Source organism: Barbus barbus (genome assembly GCF_936440315.1).
Source record: "Barbus barbus genome assembly, chromosome: 37".
NCBI classification, from domain to species: domain Eukaryota; kingdom Metazoa; phylum Chordata; class Actinopteri; order Cypriniformes; family Cyprinidae; genus Barbus; species Barbus barbus.
The window spans coordinates 18618235-18638024 of record NC_136715.1 but is presented as its reverse complement, the minus strand read 5'-3'; the positions used below and the strand labels follow the sequence as shown (position 1 = coordinate 18638024).

At 36.4% G+C, this 19790-nt stretch overlaps 1 protein-coding gene across 2 annotated transcripts in view; it reads left to right on the top strand.

The window, feature by feature from the left end:
• LOC306857186 (microtubule-associated serine/threonine-protein kinase 3-like) overlaps nt 1-19790 on the top strand; it is a 52747-nt gene that overhangs the window by 17542 nt on the left and 15415 nt on the right. For both annotated transcript variants that reach the window (XM_079396973.1, XM_079396974.1), the window contains 12 exons: nt 10643-10744; nt 10834-10966; nt 11065-11135; nt 11880-11968; nt 13307-13515; nt 15969-16107; nt 16188-16320; nt 16428-16593; nt 16716-16817; nt 17572-17694; nt 17875-17987; nt 18392-18564. In XM_079396973.1, coding sequence (XP_079253099.1) covers nt 10643-10744; nt 10834-10966; nt 11065-11135; nt 11880-11968; nt 13307-13515; nt 15969-16107; nt 16188-16320; nt 16428-16593; nt 16716-16817; nt 17572-17694; nt 17875-17987; nt 18392-18564 — 1553 coding nt within the window. The remainder of the gene's footprint in view (nt 1-10642; nt 10745-10833; nt 10967-11064; nt 11136-11879; nt 11969-13306; nt 13516-15968; nt 16108-16187; nt 16321-16427; nt 16594-16715; nt 16818-17571; nt 17695-17874; nt 17988-18391; nt 18565-19790) is intronic.

The following is a 19790-nucleotide window of genomic DNA, read 5'->3' as shown; positions in this document are numbered from 1 at the left end:
GAAAAGATCTTTCCAGGTCAGTGAATCCAGGCAATTGTTTGGGTATGAGACTTTGTTGATGCTGGAGAAGTGGCCTGGGGGGTACTCCAAAAAGCAGGTTATGTGACACACCCGGGTATGTTTGAGGATAAGCAAGCGGATGACATCAGCTTTCGGTTCCAAAATCGTAGGTAACTTTCACGGTATGGAAGTAACCATAGCAACTTGCTCTCTGAAGATAACCTGCTCCGGAGCAGGTTATGTTCCAGGGTTAGTTCACTTGAGCGCTATCAGAGCACACGTGATTCTCATCTTTTGAGAATGTCTTGAGTCTTAACCAGGAACATACTCTTTGAGTAGAATGAACTTACTCCTGGATGTGTTTTTGGAACCACATACCTCTAGTAAGCAAGGTTTGGGGTTAATTAACCGAAAGTTCAGGGTTTAGCTGACGGTAAGTTAACCGTGCTTTCTGGAATACACCCCTGGTAGGAATTCCACAAGCTCTCACATGTGGTACCTGCATACGGGGGTGACCCATGTACATAAAAACTAAAAACGTATTACAGTGACACAGTAGCTACATTCACTTGATAAGTATTTAGGATTGACAGTCATATAGGGTGAATAACGACCTGTAGCCAGGGTTCATACAAGGTGCTTTAAGTATTTGAATTTGACATTTTCAAATTTAAGTTCTGGAAAACCCTTGAAAACAGCCATATTTATGAAAAGGTACTTGAAAAGTAAGCCAAATATTAAAATATACATAGATTTAAACGTCATTGAATCACGCTGTAAAATTAAACATCACCAGTCCGTTGGCACCCTCTGCAGGTATTTGTTATAATACATAATGTATTTAAGTTAGTTATATTCATATTATGTATAACTACTTTTTGCAGCAAGTAGCGGTGTAGAACGAGCAAAAGCTACATTGCGTTTTGTCGAGCCTGCGCGAATCAGCGCGATGCAAGGATATTCTTCTTGTTTGATTACAAACTCATTTTTTGCCATTACCGCCACCTGTTGTTTAATCACGCATCTTGCGGCTAACAGTTCACTGACGTACAGAAGTGGGTTGACACACCCATATTATCCATGATGGAGCAAGACGTGGCGGCAGATTTGGAGGATGGAGAAACAACTAACGTTAATTACCCATGGCCTTATTTGTCCAAGTTCATGTCTCTCAAAGAAACGACAAGTAAAGGTTACACTTTTTGTAACAGTCTGAGATATTTGAGTGTTGTGTGTAATAAAACAATACTCTTTGAAATCATAATTGTATTGCATTGTTTTAAACACTAAATATTTTACTTAAAACATTCCTCAGACACTTATTCAGTTATTTATAATATACGTTGTTCAAAAAAATCTAAAGTAGTTTCAATGTAGCTAGCTACTTTTTGATAGTAACTTGTAGTGTAGCTAACTACTTTTCCAAAAGGGTAGCTTGACTGTAGTTTAACTACTTTAACTTACGAGTAGCTTGTAGCTTGTCAAACTACAGTTTCAGAGTAGCTTCCCCAACACTGCGTATAAGCATATTACATTGTGTATTTTAAAAGAATTGTTCAATAAAATGCGATTATTATTACTTGGTTTTGATTAGGGATACCATTTTTTCAGAACCGATCCGATACCGAAAATTGAGTATCTGCCAATACCGATCCAATCCAATACCAGCGCAGTTTTTTATTTTTAAATCAATGTAGATTTTCTATACTTCTCTGTGTTGCCCCGATCATCACTCATTTTTGTGTTATATATATTTTTTTGTGAAAAAAATATATATAATCAATCTATGACAAAAATACTATTATAAACTAGGTTAGTGGATAATTTAGCAGCAAAAGATAGGCTACTCTAGAAAAATCATGGGTGCACAATTTTATAAAATGTAGTGAAGCATTTTTATTTACAAATAAAAGTGAATGTGTACGACTAAATCTGGTAAAATGTTACACATTGCTCTTTGTATTGTTGTAAAATACATTTATGAAAAAAGCAAATACATTTATATATAAATGTATACTATAAAATTAAAAGACATTTCTTTTAAATCTATAGCACAGTAATGAAGGCAGCAACATATGATTGATAGGACAGAACAAGAAAGAGTATTAACAATCTTTCTTTGCGCAAAAGTGTTATAATATGAAAGGCTCCAAAACAGAGCGGCAAAAAGTGCAGAATGATGCGCTTGAAGCGACACGGAGTCATAGCGTGCAGGCTGCGCAGCACTCCGCATAGAAAAGTACAAAGGGAAAAGATATTAATGCGTAGTGTATTAAGTTAGTTTGAGCCTTTTCTTTTAACAGTTTTAAACCTGTTATTTTGTGCTCTTGAAGAGAGTTTGACTGTAGTAACCGAACACAACACGCAGTTTGAATGCTGAATGGAGGATGACAGACAGCCGCAGCAGAGAGAAGAGTTTACCTGAACTTGAATTTAACCACTTAAATATTCATCTGTACCTCAGATTAAACTATGGAACAGCTTCAGAACACTTGAAATATAGTGCACCAAAACGTTATGGTGCTTTTTAATGTTTTTGTGCCTTTCGTGGGGCTCAACAATAACACAGAATAGACACAATATCGGATTTGGATCGGTCTCGTCTGATGTTTCAAAATACAACTACAACTATTGTTTTGAATTTTGTGATTAAAAGACAAATGTTTTGTCATTTGAAAATTTCTTAAAAATAGTATTAAAAAACTGTCTTGTTCTAGTAAACCAAGTATCTGCATTGTCTCATCTCGTGAGCTAAGTGTGTTGTCACACCCCTAGTGTCTATGAGCATGATATAGCCCATAACTTTCCATGTCAATCATATATTCATAAAAAAATTACTTTGAATGAGGAAAGCGATAACTTTGCCATAGTATCCTTTCAAGTTGCCACAGCCATTGCATGCTTTACATATGCTGCACTTTATTTATACCATTTTGTTTTATTAGTGTATTTATTAGAATTTGAAAGAAAATAACGATATTGTGATCTCTGATTTTAGTCCTTGAAAATGAAAAATGTAGTGCTTAAAGTCCTTGCAAGTCCTGGAATTTAATTTTGCAGTTTATGTACGAACCCTGTGTAGCAAATCAATGCGTTTTTGTAAGAAAAAAATCTATTTAAAATGTTATAAACTATTTTCTCTCACTTCCACTAACTATCATACATGCAAGCCATTGGCATATGACGTAATACAGGGTGTATAAGAAATATAGTAGTAAAAGTCCTCTGTATATTTTATTCTATAGTATACTTTTTCAGTGCACTAAAAATCAATTTAAATATAAGTTGTATTTAGTATGCTTTTGCAATTGCACTGAAGTAGAAATATACTCATAATCAGTGTATTTATAGCATATAACTTTTACAATTTTATTTAGCACAAAAATAAGAATGTACTACAAATGTACTTTCTTGTATTCCCAACCTGGCAACCATGTGTGTGCGCTCTCTCTACATTGTGGTAAAAGCGCTAATGAGCTAAAAACACCAGCAAACATGCAAGTTGGAGGTTAGTGATTCTATTGATTATATTCTGCTCAAAGAAGTGTAATACAGCCTGTTTTCTTTTGCACGGTCGTTTGCAGAAATCTGCAAGCTGAAATCTCTTTATTTGCGCTTATGTGAAAGTGCTTCTGTTAAAATATAAAAAAAATATTTTTTTTTTAGTAATCATGGTTATACTTTTGAGCAAAATAATTGGGATTATCTCTTCGTTTAACCATTATTGTTCAGCCCTAGTCAGTCAAAGAATGTGATATTTATGCACTGAAAAAAGTATGCTTTTTTTCATGTACATCATCCTAATAATGTCATACACAGAAACCTTGTACACTGAGTCCGACACATATTAATTAATCTGCTGCGAAAAAATTTATAAAACAATACAAAATGGAGTCTTCTAGCAGTGAGGATGATTTTGTTGTCGTCTTTCCTCTTAAAAAGAGAGAATGCAAGAGGAGTATTGGGTCAATCCAATCCTGAGATATAGAGAGGAAAGGAGTTCAACCTCCTTATTAAGCAGCTGTGGGATTATCACGGGGGATTCAAAGTTTACTTCAGGATGTCAGTGGCTCAGTTTGATGCTTTGCTTGTGATACTGGAGCCACATACTAAAAAGAAAAGCACCAATTTCTGTGAACTCGGTGTGTAAGAACAGTGCTTTGTGCTGCGAGTGGATCAACTTGTCAGATGCCATTCTGGATTTTGGCTTTTGCTTTTACAGTGGCTCTGAATTGTCAAAACACCTTTCAAAATGCTTGCTACGAATGCGAAAAATGCAGAAAATCAAACCCGATACGAATTCTTTTGATGGACGAAAGTGTATAAACGTGATTGACATAACGTGAAGTCGTATTTACTTTTTAACGTGCAAAAATCTCGGACTCGGTGTGCAATGACTTTTACTTCGAAAAACCTTTAACCCAGAAATTGCCGGTAAATGTCACAAATAATCAAATTTTTGCTAGTTTAAAGACAGGAAAAACAGTCAGCGCACCTGGTCTAGAAGGGTTGTCCCTATTCTCTTAAAGAGTAATGGGTGTGTTTTTGGGCATAACGTGCAATAAACCAATCAGAGTCTCATCTCCCATTCCCTTTAAGAGTGAGTTGTGCTCACGCCTTGGCGGATTCACTATTTAAACGGCGGAATTGTAAGGCGGAAAGACTGAACCCGTCTCCAGAGAGGAAACGGATCTGCTTATGCGCGAGGAAATAGGTAGCCTAATTCGGATACACGCAATGACTATCCATTATGACATGTAGGCATTTTTATATTTATGTAGCCTACACAATAATATTCTTTTACATTGTAATCCTTTAATTTTTTAATATTTGGCATGTTTGTGTGCTCCTGTGTGTAATAAGCAGTGTACGCGTGGTTTGAACCTGCCTATAGGTGCATATTACTAACGCGCTCTTTAAATAACAAAAAAAAAATTTAGACCAGGTTTCAGTTCAGTTCAGTCTATTTCAGCTGCCTCAAAATAGCAACGTGCCAACAATGTGCCTGAACACACCTCGTTTTCAGACCTGCACACCCTTGAACAAATGCATTTGCTATTTAAACAACATGGCACAGGACAGGAAAGTGGTAACTGTAGTGCTAAAACTAGCAAGATACTTGCGCCGTATTGCGCCGGGTGTATAATAGGCAGTGGTGGAAAGAGTACTGAAAATTTGTACTTAAGTACAAGTACTGTTACATTGCTGAAATAATACTCAATTACAGGTAGAAGTACTGGTGTCAAAACCGTACTTAAGTAAAAGTACAAATTACTCTTCTCAAAAACTACTCGGAGTACTAGTTACTTTTTAGCCGGCGATATTTAAAGATTTACCAAAAAAAATCCATTCATATAAAAGATCTGTGGATAATAGCTGCTTTGAACAAAACCCACTTTTAACATAACAAAGTAGGCTACGTGAATTAGTGGTCATGATACAGGTATTTCTAACTTCAACACTTTGAAAAATATCAATATTAAGGTCCCCATGAACTGGAAGTTGCAACGGACTTCAGTGTTGTGATGCATTTTCAAGTGAAACAGAATATTGAGTTTTTATTGTGGCACACATACTCTCCACCTCTTGCTCTTAGCAGATTCACACTTAAGTGGTTAAGAATATCTGCTTGTTACGTCTGACATCACGCTTCACCGCTTCTGGGTCCTAACGCTCTGCCAGACGCCCCAAGAAAACAACAAACTGTGCTAATATACACCCACGATGTCATGTTATACTGAAAAATTACAATGCTAACCTTTATCTCCATACTGAAAACCCAGATGGCCTGACAGTGTTTCAGCTAAAATATTAGTGTCTGAGACACTGTGAATATGGAGACTGTAGTGTGCACAACACATTTTTATATGCTTAGCTTAAATATGTAGCATTAAATAATTAAATAGTGCTCATAAATGGCTGTTGAGATGGTATTCTTAAATGAAATAAGTAGAGGCATTGACCCAGAAACTGCAGTCCTTACATCACGACTTAACAAGAGGATTCTCCCCAAGCCTTCAAACTGACGTCATCAGAGCGAGAACACCATTCCAGAGCCGAAGCGAATTTTCAGTTTTTGATGAAAGATTATGACAGCAGACAAATTTTTTTTTTTTTTTTTGGTGTGTTGACTTGCATGGTTTAATTGTTCACCACATGGTAATGTGCACTATAAAAGTAAGTAGGGTCATTTTTTATTTCATGACGACTTCAATAATTTTTTATAGCATTGGCAAAACTGCCACATACTGTATACTGTCATATAGATATTTTAATATATACTTTTTTTTTTGTCCATCCATTTTTTTTTAAGGCAATCATTATTTAAAGCTTTGTGTGGTTTAATCCAAATCTTCTAAAAAGACATGTTCGCTTTATTTGATGAACAGATTTTCATAAGCTTTTATTTACATGCATATAAACATTGATCAATTACCATTATAATAATCTCAGTCTTAAACATTTGCTCATTCTGTGTATTTGTGTCTTTAAAATAGGGTCACCGTGTTGCAAAAGCTTACAGGACAAGGAAACATGATTTCAAATTTGATTTCAAACTGAATTGAATTTACAAAAAAAGACAAGTACACAGTCAGTAATAAAATTAAAAAACAAATTACGTCAATTTAGTTGAGGTATTCAAAATATGACAACACAGAATTTTTAAAGAGCCATTTATGATGTTGATAAATGGATGGCTTTGACCTAATGTCTGTACATTGCAGTGATGCAGTTATACAGACTAGGATATTTATATGTACAAATCATACAAATATCCCATTCCGAAACATTTCTAGCATAAACTTGCATTGTAAAGTAATTAAAGTTCCATCTTTGATTGACTTTCTGATGCATTTCACTTACAGCCAATAAAATTTCCTGTAGCATTTACATCAGGCGTGGATCTATTGTATTCTGAATGGTTGATAACTTTTGACAAAGTTTAATCCAGGAGCAAAGAGAAATAATTTCTACTTTTAAAGCACGGATAGTTCGCGAACGCGCACAAGCAATATCGGAGTTAGAAGACAAGCAGTTAATTTGTGTAAGTCAGGCCTATTTGAGAGCTCCCATCCAGTTTTCTGCGATTACATGACTGTGTTCTCATGTTACAAAGTGCTCGCCACATTTTAAGGGGCCAGAAGCGTCACATATTCTCAAAAGAAACTGTGACCATTTCCCCTAAGTGTGAAATCCACCTCTTCCCCCAGGGTGTTTTTACTATATAAATACTTTCAGATTTTTTACACCCAGAAAGAAAGAGCAACCTCGAGCTGCGTGCATGTGCATTTGCATACATGTGAGCATTTGCACGCATGTCGTTTCGTGTAAAAATGTGTGCGTACCCTGCAGCAGAGGGTTTAATTAGAAATATAGGTCTCCCCGTTCAAGTTCCATGCTCATCTTTGCAACTACAGGGTGTTAGTTTCCATAGCAACTCTTACGCCCACCCTGTATGTAGTGTTCAGACAACCTCAAGCAAGACTCAGCGCGCTGTCAGATCGCTGCTGTGCAGTGGATGTCGTGCTCGTAGATGAGGCTATTAAAGTGTTTCCCACTTTCCTTAGCGGTGCCAAGCACAGGGCCCTGATGCTGCAGTCATGCTGCAGTTTAAGTGCTCTGACTGTTCAATCATCAACCTGTTGTGATTGATTGGTCGAATCCTGTGGTTTTGTGTTGGTTTGTGGTTACATCAGTCTGCTCTATGCTGTTCCTCTGTCACTCTCTGCTCCCTTCTGGGATTGCATAATCTTTGCTGCTTTATTTTCTCTGGCGTTATGTTTAAAACTATTGGTGGACCTATCTGTTGCTGATTTATAAAGATCAGGGTGAACAATGGCTGGTATAACGGCAGAAATGATTGCTGGATTTAAATGTTACTCATAGGGCTGGGTGATATGGCATAAAATATTATTACAGTAGTTTTAGCATATCATACAATATTGTAATTGTTATTTACCATTAATGGGGAAGGAAGTGCTTGTTGCATTTTGTTGTGCATTCAGATCTAAAATACTAGCAATTAAAATGTTGATAAAAATGACAAATAAAAAAAAAACTGAAACTACTGGTGTAAAAGGCACAGTACAAATACATTTGGGCTCATGTAGCTCTCTTATTCAGCAGAAATTCAAATAATTTGTGTTCTTGACATTAGTTTTATAATATAAATCACTTTAGAATTTGAAATCACAGCACATTTCAGATGATAAGAGTTTTGTATTTCAGAAACTACTGTATTTATTTTTTCATTATGGTACAGAATCAGTTTGAACTTTATTAAAGAATTAAAAAAAATAATGTTATTTTCAGACTTCTTTGACACCACTTTAGTTAACAAAATGATTTATTAATTATACTAATTTAGCACATTGAACTGTTTTTCAGTTTATTTACCAGTTTCATTAATTATTATCGAATGTCGCAAATGGAACCCCATCCTTGATCATAAATAGACTGTAAATGTTCCGCATGTATGCAGTAAGGACAGCTTGAAGCTGGGCATCATTATAAAGCTCTGTGCTGCAAGGGCACAAGTCACAGTCGAGTCTGAGCTGCCATCTGCTTATGATGGAAAGACTCGCTGGCTGCAGTGCTAAAAAGGAAATGGTTCATTGTTTTGATGTGACGGTTCGTGTCGAGTTAGAATCATCCATGTTTCCCTCAAACCCCTCTTGCAGTGGCATTTGGCTGTCTGCGAAACATGAGTCACACATCTTATCTTGCTATGAGGCTCTTTAATGCTGATTTGATAGCATGTCTCCCTCACTTTGTTCGGCTTCATCAAATGCATAAAAATGCAGTAATTTTAGTTTTTCGTAGGAGTCGTCTGACCGAGCGTGATCCTTTGTTTACTCGGCTTTTCTCCTTATGCGAGGAGACAGCAGCTCAAGATAGATTAAAAATGTTTTTATGCGCTCTTTTGCAGTGCTTGTTTTAGGATATAATATTTGAGTACATCTCAACGTTTTGCTCGGTCTTTATATTTTGCCATCTAATGCATCTTAAATCCAGATTCTATGAGTATGCAGAGTTGATTAAAATTCACACGAGCGCCTAGAAAAGATTTGATCCTGTAGCACAAGTAGCTCATTACCTCCCACTCCCGCATCCCACAAGCCAGCAGATTCCCCGGCACAAGCAAGAAATAGCATTCCAGTCACTTCGCCAAATACTGTCCAGTGTTCAGAACGGATACAGTCGTCTTCTGTCTATTTGATGATCAGCACAGTATGATGCTGAATTATTTTCCACCCTCTCTCTGACTCTAATTAAATAGCCTTTTTAAAAGAGAAATTAATTTTTTTTGTTTAGCATGGTTGCATTAAGTTAATTAAAAGTGGCAGCAAAGATTTACAAAAAATGTATATTTCAAATAAATGGTGTTCTTTTGAACTTTCTATTTATCAAAGTATCCTAAAATAAGTATTACAGTGTACACGCATGAAACCACACAACTGTTTTTAACATTGATAATATTAAGAAATGTTTCTTGAGCAGCAAATTTGCATATTCAAATTATTTCTGAAGGATTAATTGACACTGATGACTGGAGAAGTGATGCTGAAAATTCAGCTTTGCATCACAGGAATAAATTACTTTTTCAAAATATTCAAATAGAAAACAGGTCTCTTTGAATCGTAATATTTCACAATATTACTGCTTTTACTGTAGAGACTTCTCTAAAACACATTAAAAATCTTACTGACCCCAAACGTTTGATTTAATATTTTTCATAATAAACTAAGTGGTGAGTCTTAACAACTTGTCATTTGTCTTAAAGGGACAGCGCTCCCCAAAATGAAAATTATGTCATTATTTAATATAATCTAAAACTGTAATCTGGAATGTTTAATCGATTTTAACAGTCAAATCATGGCAATCACTATTTTCCCACGCGTGTCATCCATCACTTCACACTCCAGTCCAGTAGGTGGCAGAAGTAAATGTTTTTACCCTGGTTTGCCACCTGCCATTAAAACTGTAGAAGAACAAGATGCTGCAACTGTAAATTCATCCCCTTTATCATTGTTAAAAATATAAATGTTAATATTATAAAAATTGCAAAAAATTTAGCTATTAGCTAAAAACCTAACATTTACCTCAGTAACGCCATTGTGTCCATATCTTTTTAGTTAGCTAGAAAAAAATAACACTACACTTTATAATCTATATAATATAACTCTGTTTTCCTTTTTTGCAAAATAGAAATGCTAACCGTTTTGGTTAGTGACTTGAATTTGTTGTTTGGCCAAATATTTGCGTTTACCAAAATTTCAGTGCATCACTAACTATCGCTTTGTCCAAAATTAAACCCTTCCTTACTACATAGAATGCAAAAAACAGTACGCAAAAAGTAGTATATCTGAATTCATAGCATTTGAAAAACAACAGGCAAAAAGTATGCAGATGACCTACTACTTCTGGTGACATACTGAAGTGCACGTTCAATAGGCACTTTACTATCCCATGAGGCCACAGGCGAGGATTTATGAATAGCAGTGAAGCAATGCAACTGATGTTGGTAGTTCTTGTGATAGTAACAGTTATATACCAATCACCTACATGACACAACACTATTTCAGTAGATCAAGACAAGTCATGCAGTATCCCTATAACAGATTGTGTTTGTCTCGCTTAGGCTCTGGAGCGCTCAGAGAGTGAGGAGGTTTCAGTAATCACCCAGCTAGTGAAGAAGATCCTCATCATCATCTCACGACCCGCACGACTGCTGGAGTGTCTGGTGAGATTCTGCACCTACACTGATTCACAGTGAATATCCATAACGGTCTGACATTCCCAAAACGGTGCTCCTGATTTTCACTTCCCTAGGAGTTTGACCCTGAGGAATTTTACCATCTTCTGGAAGCTGCAGAAGGCCACGCCAAAGTCGGCCAGGGCATCAAAACCGATATTCCCCGCTATATAATCAGCCAGCTCGGACTCAACCGAGATCCCCTTGATGGTGCGATTATCTGTTATTTATCTCGTGGTGGTTTTGTTTTGAAAGCCTGTGAGTTTCTCTTAGGCTCATGTTGTTGTGTCCTTCATCTCTTTTGACAGAAGTTGTGCAGCTCGAGGAGCAGTATGACTCTGGCCCCACACTGACGGTCGATTCTGAAGAATCCGCAGAGGTAAATGCACCTCAAAAAGAGCTGAAGCATTAAATAGCCTTGCTAGGTTTCGTAAGATGTCACTAACGATACGTCTCTTCCTGTTGTTTACAGCAGAATAAATCTTTCAAATAATTTGTGTTCTTGACATTAGTTTTATAATATAAATCACTTTAGAATTTGAAATCACAGCACATTTCAGATGATTAGAGTTTTGTATTCTAGAAACTACTGCATTTATTTTTTAATTATGGTGCAGAATCAGTTTTAACTTTAAAGAATTTAAAAAAAGTGTTATCATAACTTTACATTGATTTTAATATTTTTTTTTAATGGGGAGGAAAAAAAATCATATTTTCAGACTTCTTGGACACCACTTTAGTTATTAACAAAAGGATTTATTAATTATACTAATTTATCATATTGAACTGTTTTTCAGTTTATTTACCAGTTTCATTAATTATTATTGAATGTCGCAAATGGAACCCCATCCTTGATCATAAATAGACTGTAAATGTTCCGCATGTATGCAGTAAGGACAGCTTGAAGCTGGGCATCATTATAAAGCTCTGTGCTGCAAGGGCACAAGTCACAGTCGAGTCTGAGCTGCCATCTGCTTATGATGGAAAGAGACTCGCTGGCTGCAGTGCTAAAAAAGGAAACAGTTCACCTCAAAATGCACCTCAAAAAGAGCTGAAGCATTAAATAGCCTTGCTAGGTTTCGTAAGATGTCACTAACGATACGTCTCTTCCTGTTGTTTACAGCAGAATAAATCTTTACCCACACCACTACGAAGAAAACCGCTGGAGAGTGATTTTGAGACCATTAAAGTCATCAGCAATGGGGCTTACGGGTAAGCTAATAATATCGTGACGAGAGGTAAAAAACAAAAAAAAGTGATTACTATAGAAAGGCATAAGAGCATTTTTAGCTGGCAAAACGTGATTTGAATGAGAACCCAGCATTAATTATCATTCTAGCTTAATACAGCTTCTGATTCTCAAAAAAGGGTCCAAAACTGGAAAAAAAAAAACTGATTGCAACTAGAGGATGGTTTATTATTGCCATCACAAAGGCAGTTTTTTTTATGGTGTTGCTAGCTGCCAACGAGACCTACTTAAAGGGATAGTTCACCCAAAGATGAAAATTCTGTCATTAATTACTCACCCTCATGTCGTTCCAAACCCGAAAGACCTTCGTTCATCTTCGGAACACAAGTTAAGATTATTTTTTTATAAAATCCGAGAGCTCTCTGACCCTCCGTAGACCGCAATGAAATGTTCCCAGGTCCAGAAACGTCGCAAGGACATCGGTACAATAGATCATGTGACATCAGTGGCCGAACTTCAATTTTACAGAGCTACGAGAGTACTTTTTGTGCGCAAAGAAAACAATAACACAATTTATTAAACAATTCTTCTCATTGAGTTACTGTCTTCTGCCGTTTCTGGACCTGGGAACATTTCAGTTGCATTGCTGTCCATGGGAGGGTCAGAGAGCTCTTGGATTTTATCAAAAATATCTTAATTTGTGTTCCGAAGATGAACGAAGGTCTTACGGGTTTGGAACGACATGAGGGTGAGAAATTAATGACAGAATTTTCATTTTTGGCTGAACTAACCCCTTAAAGGGATAGTTACAGTCTGGGGGTAGGTGGGTTTAGGGCCATGATTGAAAATGCAGTGTCATAATTTTGAAACTCAAACTAGTACATTCGTGTTAAAAAGATTCTAGTGATGATCTGATTAGTTTCAAAGAGGCAATTTTGATAATTAAAAGGGATAGTTCTCCCAAAAATCAAAATTGTCATTATTTACTCACCCTCATGCTGTTCCAAACCTATATGAATTTCTTTCATTTTCAAAAATGTTGGTAATTGAACAGTTACAGGTTCCCATTGACTACCCTTGTTTGGGGAAAAATATACTGTGAAAATCAATGGTGACCAGAAACTGTTTGGTTACCAACTTTCTTCAAATTATCTTCTGGAACAACTTGAGGGTAAGTAAATGATGATAGAATTTTCATTTTTGGGTGAACTATCCCTTTAATAACTAATTTAGTGAAAACTAAAATTGTGTAGCTGTTTTACTCAATCTCTCAAGAAACAGTGCTCCGTGTCTTCAAGGTCAGGAAGCTCCTAGAACATTACCCAAGCATCCTAGTGCTATGTTCTCCATCTCTTCTGCAGGGCTGTGTATCTGGTAAGGCATAAAGAAACTCGGCAACGTTTTGCGATGAAAAAGATCAACCGACAAAACCTGATTCTGCGGAACCAGATCCAGCAGGTGTTTGTGGAGCGAGACATCCTGACATTTGCAGAGAATCCCTTTGTGGTCAGCATGTTCTGCTCCTTCGAGACCCGCAGACATCTGTGCATGGTCATGGAGTACGTGGAAGGTAATGGCTAGGCTACACTACACTACATGAGTTTTGCCCCAATTTTCCCCTGATTTAAAGTCTGGAGAAGTTGATGAAAGTCAGAGCCAGTCTGCAGATTTGAGTTGACAGATTTCATAGAAAATCTTGATGTGTATGAAATCTTATTTTTTTTCAAACTTTGATTCCATCTGCTCGCAGGATATCAAACATGTTTGTGCGTGACTTTGTTGTGATTGGAAGGACTTTAAGTCTGGTAATGTGTGATCTACAGTCGTTTAGTGTATAATGGCCCGTTTTTTTCCCGGTGGCTATTACAAAGTCAGCAAGTGTATGATGCCAAATTTTAAAACCTGAATTTTAAAAATTGTGTAGTGTATTCCAGCTTTAAGGCAACAAAACTCAAACATAACTTGTGAACATGTATCTTTTAAATGCATATTGTCATGAACAGTCAAAGCTCAGACAGAGAAACATTTACTATGGGGGGAGAAATACAAGAAGAGATTGAAATGGTTTTATTCAGTGACTAAGGTCCTGCTACTCTTAATGGTCGATAGAAATCTCTTATAACAATATACCACAGTTCAAAAGTTTGTGGGCAGTATCACTTTCCTTTTTTGAATAATAATAATTAATTATATATATATATATATATATATATATATATATATATATATATATATATATATATATATATATATATATATATATATATATATATATACTTTTAAAAGTAATGCATTACAATATTGCGTTACTCCCTAAAAAAGTAACTAATTACGTTACTGAGCTACTTTTTATGGAAAGTAATTTTACGTTACTTTTGCGTTCCTTTTAAAAAATATGAGCAGGGTTTTGATTGTTTTTAATACAAGAAGTTCTAATTCTATCAAATGTAAAAGCCCTTTCACACCAAAAAGTGTAATGAATAAACCTCAGGCTGAAGGAAAAGTAAATTCACGTCTGTACAGTAGAACGCAGGAGAAGAAGGTTCAACACTCTTCAGCAATAAAAAAACAATGAAGCACAATTGTTAGTTTATCTAAAGTCATTTTTGCTTATTAGTATGGTTGAACTGGATCATCAAAGGTCAGCAGCAGAAGGACATTGATTAATAAAATGGGATTACATGCATTTGTGTTGTTTAACGTGTTTAATTATTGCAGGTTTGCGTCATATTCAGAGTTTGCATTTCAAACTCTGAATATGACGTTTTAACGTTTGACGTAAATATGACGTTTTAATTTGATGAATGCTAAATCTGTTTTTTACGAGTGGGATGAAAGGGAAAGGGGAAAGGGAAGTGGTGTGTGGCCAAGTATGGTGACCCATACTCGGAATTTGTGCTCTGCATTTAACCCATCCAAGTGTACCCACAGTAGTGAACATACACCCGGAGCAGTGGGCAGCCAATGCTGCGGCGCCCGGGGAGCAGTTGGGGGTTCGGTGCCTTGCTTAAGGGTCTCACCTCAGTCGTGGTATTGAGGGTAGAGAGAGTGTTGGTTATTCACTCCCCCACCCACAATCCCTGCTGGACCTGAGACTCGAACCCACGACTTTCGGGTTACAATTCCAACTCTCTATCCATTAGGCCACGACTACCCCTAATGCTTTACTAATTAATGCACATGCACATTTAGTCTAGAACTACAGTAACAGCATGTTCACACAGTGCACTGTCAGTCAATAAATAGGAAAAAAGTAACAGGCGTTACTTATTTGAAAAAGCAACTTCGGATATTTTCTTGTAAATTAAAAAGTAATGTTACTTTACTAGTTACTTGAAAAAAGTTATTACGTAACTTGCGTTACTTGTAATGTATTACCCCAACACTGTATGTGTGTGTGTATGTATATTTATTTATTTATGTGTTAAAATGATCAAAAGTGATAGTAAAAGCTTATATTGTTGGAAAAGAATGCTCTTCTATTTCATTTTTTTTTATTCATCAAAGAATCCTGGAAAAAATATCACAGCTTCCAAAATATATTAAGCAGCACAGCTGTTTCTAACATTGATTAAAATAAATCGGCATATTAGACTGTTTTCTGAAGAATCATGTGACACTGAAGACTGGAGTAATGGCTGATATAAATTCAGCTTTGCATCACAGAAATAAATTCTATTTTAAAGTATATCAAAATAGAGAAGCATTGTTTTAAATAAACAATGCATTGTTTAAGTAAACAATATTACTGTTTTTATACATTACAATACTTATCTATTCATTTAGAAAGTGTAATGCATTAAAACACATGACTAGCAAACTTTCAAATATTGTGATGCATGTTACCATTATTTATGGAAAGATATAATGCAGTGTACATTATGAATAACTTTATTATGCATTATACATAAAGTCTTTCAGTAAAGTATTACCATTGCAGATTGTTTAGATTTAATTCATAAATTATTATAAGTAAATGTATATAATGTATATGTATGTACCATGTATAAATATGATCTCCAGGTGGTGACTGTGCCACTCTGCTAAAGAACATGGGCCCACTTCCTGTGGATATGACCAGGATGTACTTTGCGGAGACTGTTCTAGCGCTGGAGTACCTCCACAGTTATGGCATTGTGCACAGAGATCTCAAACCAGACAAGTGAGAAAAGAACTGCAGACCTCATTTATGCAACTTTGTCAGTGTAACTGTTGTTAACCAGTTCTGTTAATCCTTTGCAGCCTCTTGATTACTTCAATGGGACATATTAAACTCACTGACTTCGGGCTTTCGAAAATCGGCCTCATGAATATGACAACCAATCTGTACGAGGGCCACATTGAGAAAGACACTAGGGAGTTTATCGATAAGCAGGTGGGCAAGAACGTAATACTCAGTCTATGCCAATTTTCCAGACACTTTATTGATGTTAATATAGAATCTGCCTTTGTTTCGCATTGTTTTATTTGTTGTATTCATAGGTTTGTGGCACCCCGGAATACATTGCTCCAGAAGTGATCTTGCGGCAGGGCTACGGGAAACCTGTCGACTGGTGGGCCATGGGCGTCATCCTGTACGAGTTTCTGGTGGGATGTGTGCCATTCTTCGGAGACACACCGGAAGAGCTTTTTGGACAGGTTGTGAGTGGTGAGTTCAGATGAACTGCCCTGCCAGCTGGCAGGACACAGATACCATTAAAGGGTCAGGAAGCTTTACCAACTAGTTTAAAATGAAACTGCCAGATTTGATACACTGTGTTCCTTATGCAGATGAGATTATCTGGCCAGATGGAGATGATACCCTTCCTGTAGACGCCCAGGACTTGATCACACGATTACTGAACCAAAACCCACAGGAGAGGCTTGGAAGAGGTGCTTTGACATTCATTTGTAGTCGATAGGAATTGTTAAAAAACCTGTTTAGTATAATTGTTACCTAGGTATAGTTAACTTATTTTTTCCAAGGGTTCATATGAGTGTTTCAGAAAGAGCACATATTGAAACAAAGCTGATAAAACGCATTCAGCAAATTTATCTAGCTTTTTTCATTTAGAATTTTTATCAATTATATATAAATAATTTTTTAATTTAAATATTTATAAAACTTTATTTTTAAATTTAGTACATTATATAATTTTATTTTTTATATATTTTTTTGAAATGTTTAGAAATATACATTTATTTTTATATTTTGAATTTTCGTAATTTATATACATTTACATTATACTTAAAATATTTTGTTTTTATAAATTAATTTTATAAATTTTTGTAAATAATTTATATATTGTTTGTGATTGTTTTGTTTGTATTGTTGATGTATTGTGTGTTTTTGAATTTTTAGAAATACATATTTTTGTAAATTTTATGTAATCCATTTTTGTTCCTCTGAATTAAAATGAGACATTTTATGCCTCTGGAAAGGGCCGGAAATGGTCATGAAAAATAAAATTAAAATTGCATGAAAAACTACCATCACCTATAATGAAACAAAATGACAGAAAATACATGATATGACCCATTTAAGTTCAAAATTAATGTTTAGGATTAGATGTACTGCAAAAATCATTCATACAAGAGTTTTATGCAGAGCTGTGGTCAGATTTGATGAATTCACATGTGTTTGTAGGTGGGACTTCAGAAGTAAAGCAGCATATGTTCTTCAGTGGTCTGGACTGGAATGGACTCCTGCGTCAGAAAGCGGAGTTCATCCCTCAGCTGGAGGCCGAAGATGACACTAGTTATTTTGACAGTGAGTCTCTCTAATTCAGCACAGGGAGGAGATTCTGCGAGCTTCACAAATGCCTGAAGCGAAGCGCTCTGGAAATGTCAGCTCATTCTTGCGGCTTATGCACTGAGATGCAGTTATGTCTTCATTGTACTTACCTATTACTCCCTAAATCCTTTTTGTTTGTTTTTTTTCCCCATGTAGCTCGATCTGAACGCTACCATCATTTGGCCTCTGATGAAGATGATGAAACTAATGATGAAGAGTCTTCCCTAGAAATAAGACGGTTTTCCTCTTGGTCAAATCGTTTCAGCAAGGTTGGAACCTTCTGCTGTCTGCACGCTTTTATAATACTGAAATTTTTTTTTAATAGAATAGCCATCATAGTTTATTTCTTGTCATTATGACTTTGTCTAATTCCGATGTTATATCTTATTTAATTGCGACTTCCAATTAGCATTCACACAACACACAAAAACGTTCTGTTGTGCTGCATGTTTATAAAAACTGTATGTTTATATATATATATATATATATATATATATATATATATTTATTTATTTATTTATTTATTTATTTTTTCAGTTTTAGTTATTTTAGTATGTCAAGTTAAATTAAAAGGAGAATGTTGCCTTGGCATCTAGCTGAAGTGCTTTTAATTTTAGTTTAATTTTTGGCAATTTTTTTCTCTCTCTGACATTTCTTTTCCACAATTTTGTAGGTGTACAGCAGCACAGAGCACCTGGCCACCCCATCCAACCTGAGTTTCTCCTCTGACCGCAGTCACAGTGAAGAGAGAGAGGACCGTGCGGATGGGAGGGACACTCACTCACATGGAGAGATCCAGCGGCAGGCCTCCACTGGAGACAAGAGGCTCTCGGCTCAGAGGGCAAGGTGTGAATAGAGGAATAAAGAAATCAGTTCACTCAAAAAACAAAATTCTGTCACCGCTGACGTGTCATTACAATTGAATAGACCATGTTATAGACAATACAGAAAATTTGAATTATTTTTACACTACATATATGTTGTGTACGTTACAATCAGTGTTCATTTAATATCACTGAAGTACTATTTCAATCATGACAACTCTCGGAAGATTTTAGCATGGTGATGGATATTACAACGTTAATGCTTTTGGTCTTGGCGGAATAGATCTGCTACGCTGCTGCTGTTGATTATCGCTATAGTTGTAGATAATTGCTGCTGCAAGCAAGTACTAGGTACTGCCAATGCATATGGTGATATGGTGGCGTGAGTATTTAAAGGTGCCATAGAATGCATTGATTCAATATTTTAAAGTGTTCTTTGATATCTACATAGAAGGTATGTGGCTTAGGTAAGGGCAAAAATTCTCCAGAAACTGTTTTACATGTCCATTTAAAACCCTAGGATTTGCCCCTAGAATGAAATGGTCTGTTATTACCTTATTTGGAAGGGTCGTGAATAATAATGTTGAGCTCTGCTCTGATTGGCTGTTTCACAGTGCGCCTCAACGTTGAGCTCTGCTCTGATTGGCTGTTTCACAGTGCGGCTCAACATTGAGCTCTGTTCTGATTGGCTGTTTCACAGTGCGCCTCAACATTGAGCTCTGTTCTGATTGGCTGTTTCACAGTGCGCCTCAACGTTGAGCTCTGCTCTGATTGGCTGTTTCACAGTGCGGCTCAACATTGAGCTCTGTTCTGATTGGCTGTTTCACAGTGCGGCTCAACATTGAGCTCTGTTCTGATTGGCTGTTTCACAGTGCGGCTCAACATTGAGCTCTGCTCTGATTGGCTGTTTCACAGTGCGGCTCAACATTGAGCTCTGTTCTGATTGGCTGTTTCACAGTGCGGCTCAACATTGAGCTCTGTTCTGATTGGCTGTTTCACAGTGCGGCTCAACATTGAGCTCTGTTCTGATTGGCTGTTTCACAGTGCGGCTCAACATTGAGCTCTGTTCTGATTGGCTGTTTCACAGTGCGGCTCAACATTGAGCTCTGCTCTGATTGGCTGTTTCACAGTGCGGCTCAACATTGAGCTCTGTTCTGATTGGCTGTTTCACAGTGCGGCTCAACATTGAGCTCTGCTCTGATTGGCTGTTTCACAGTGCGCCTCAACGTTGAGCTCTGTTCTGATTGG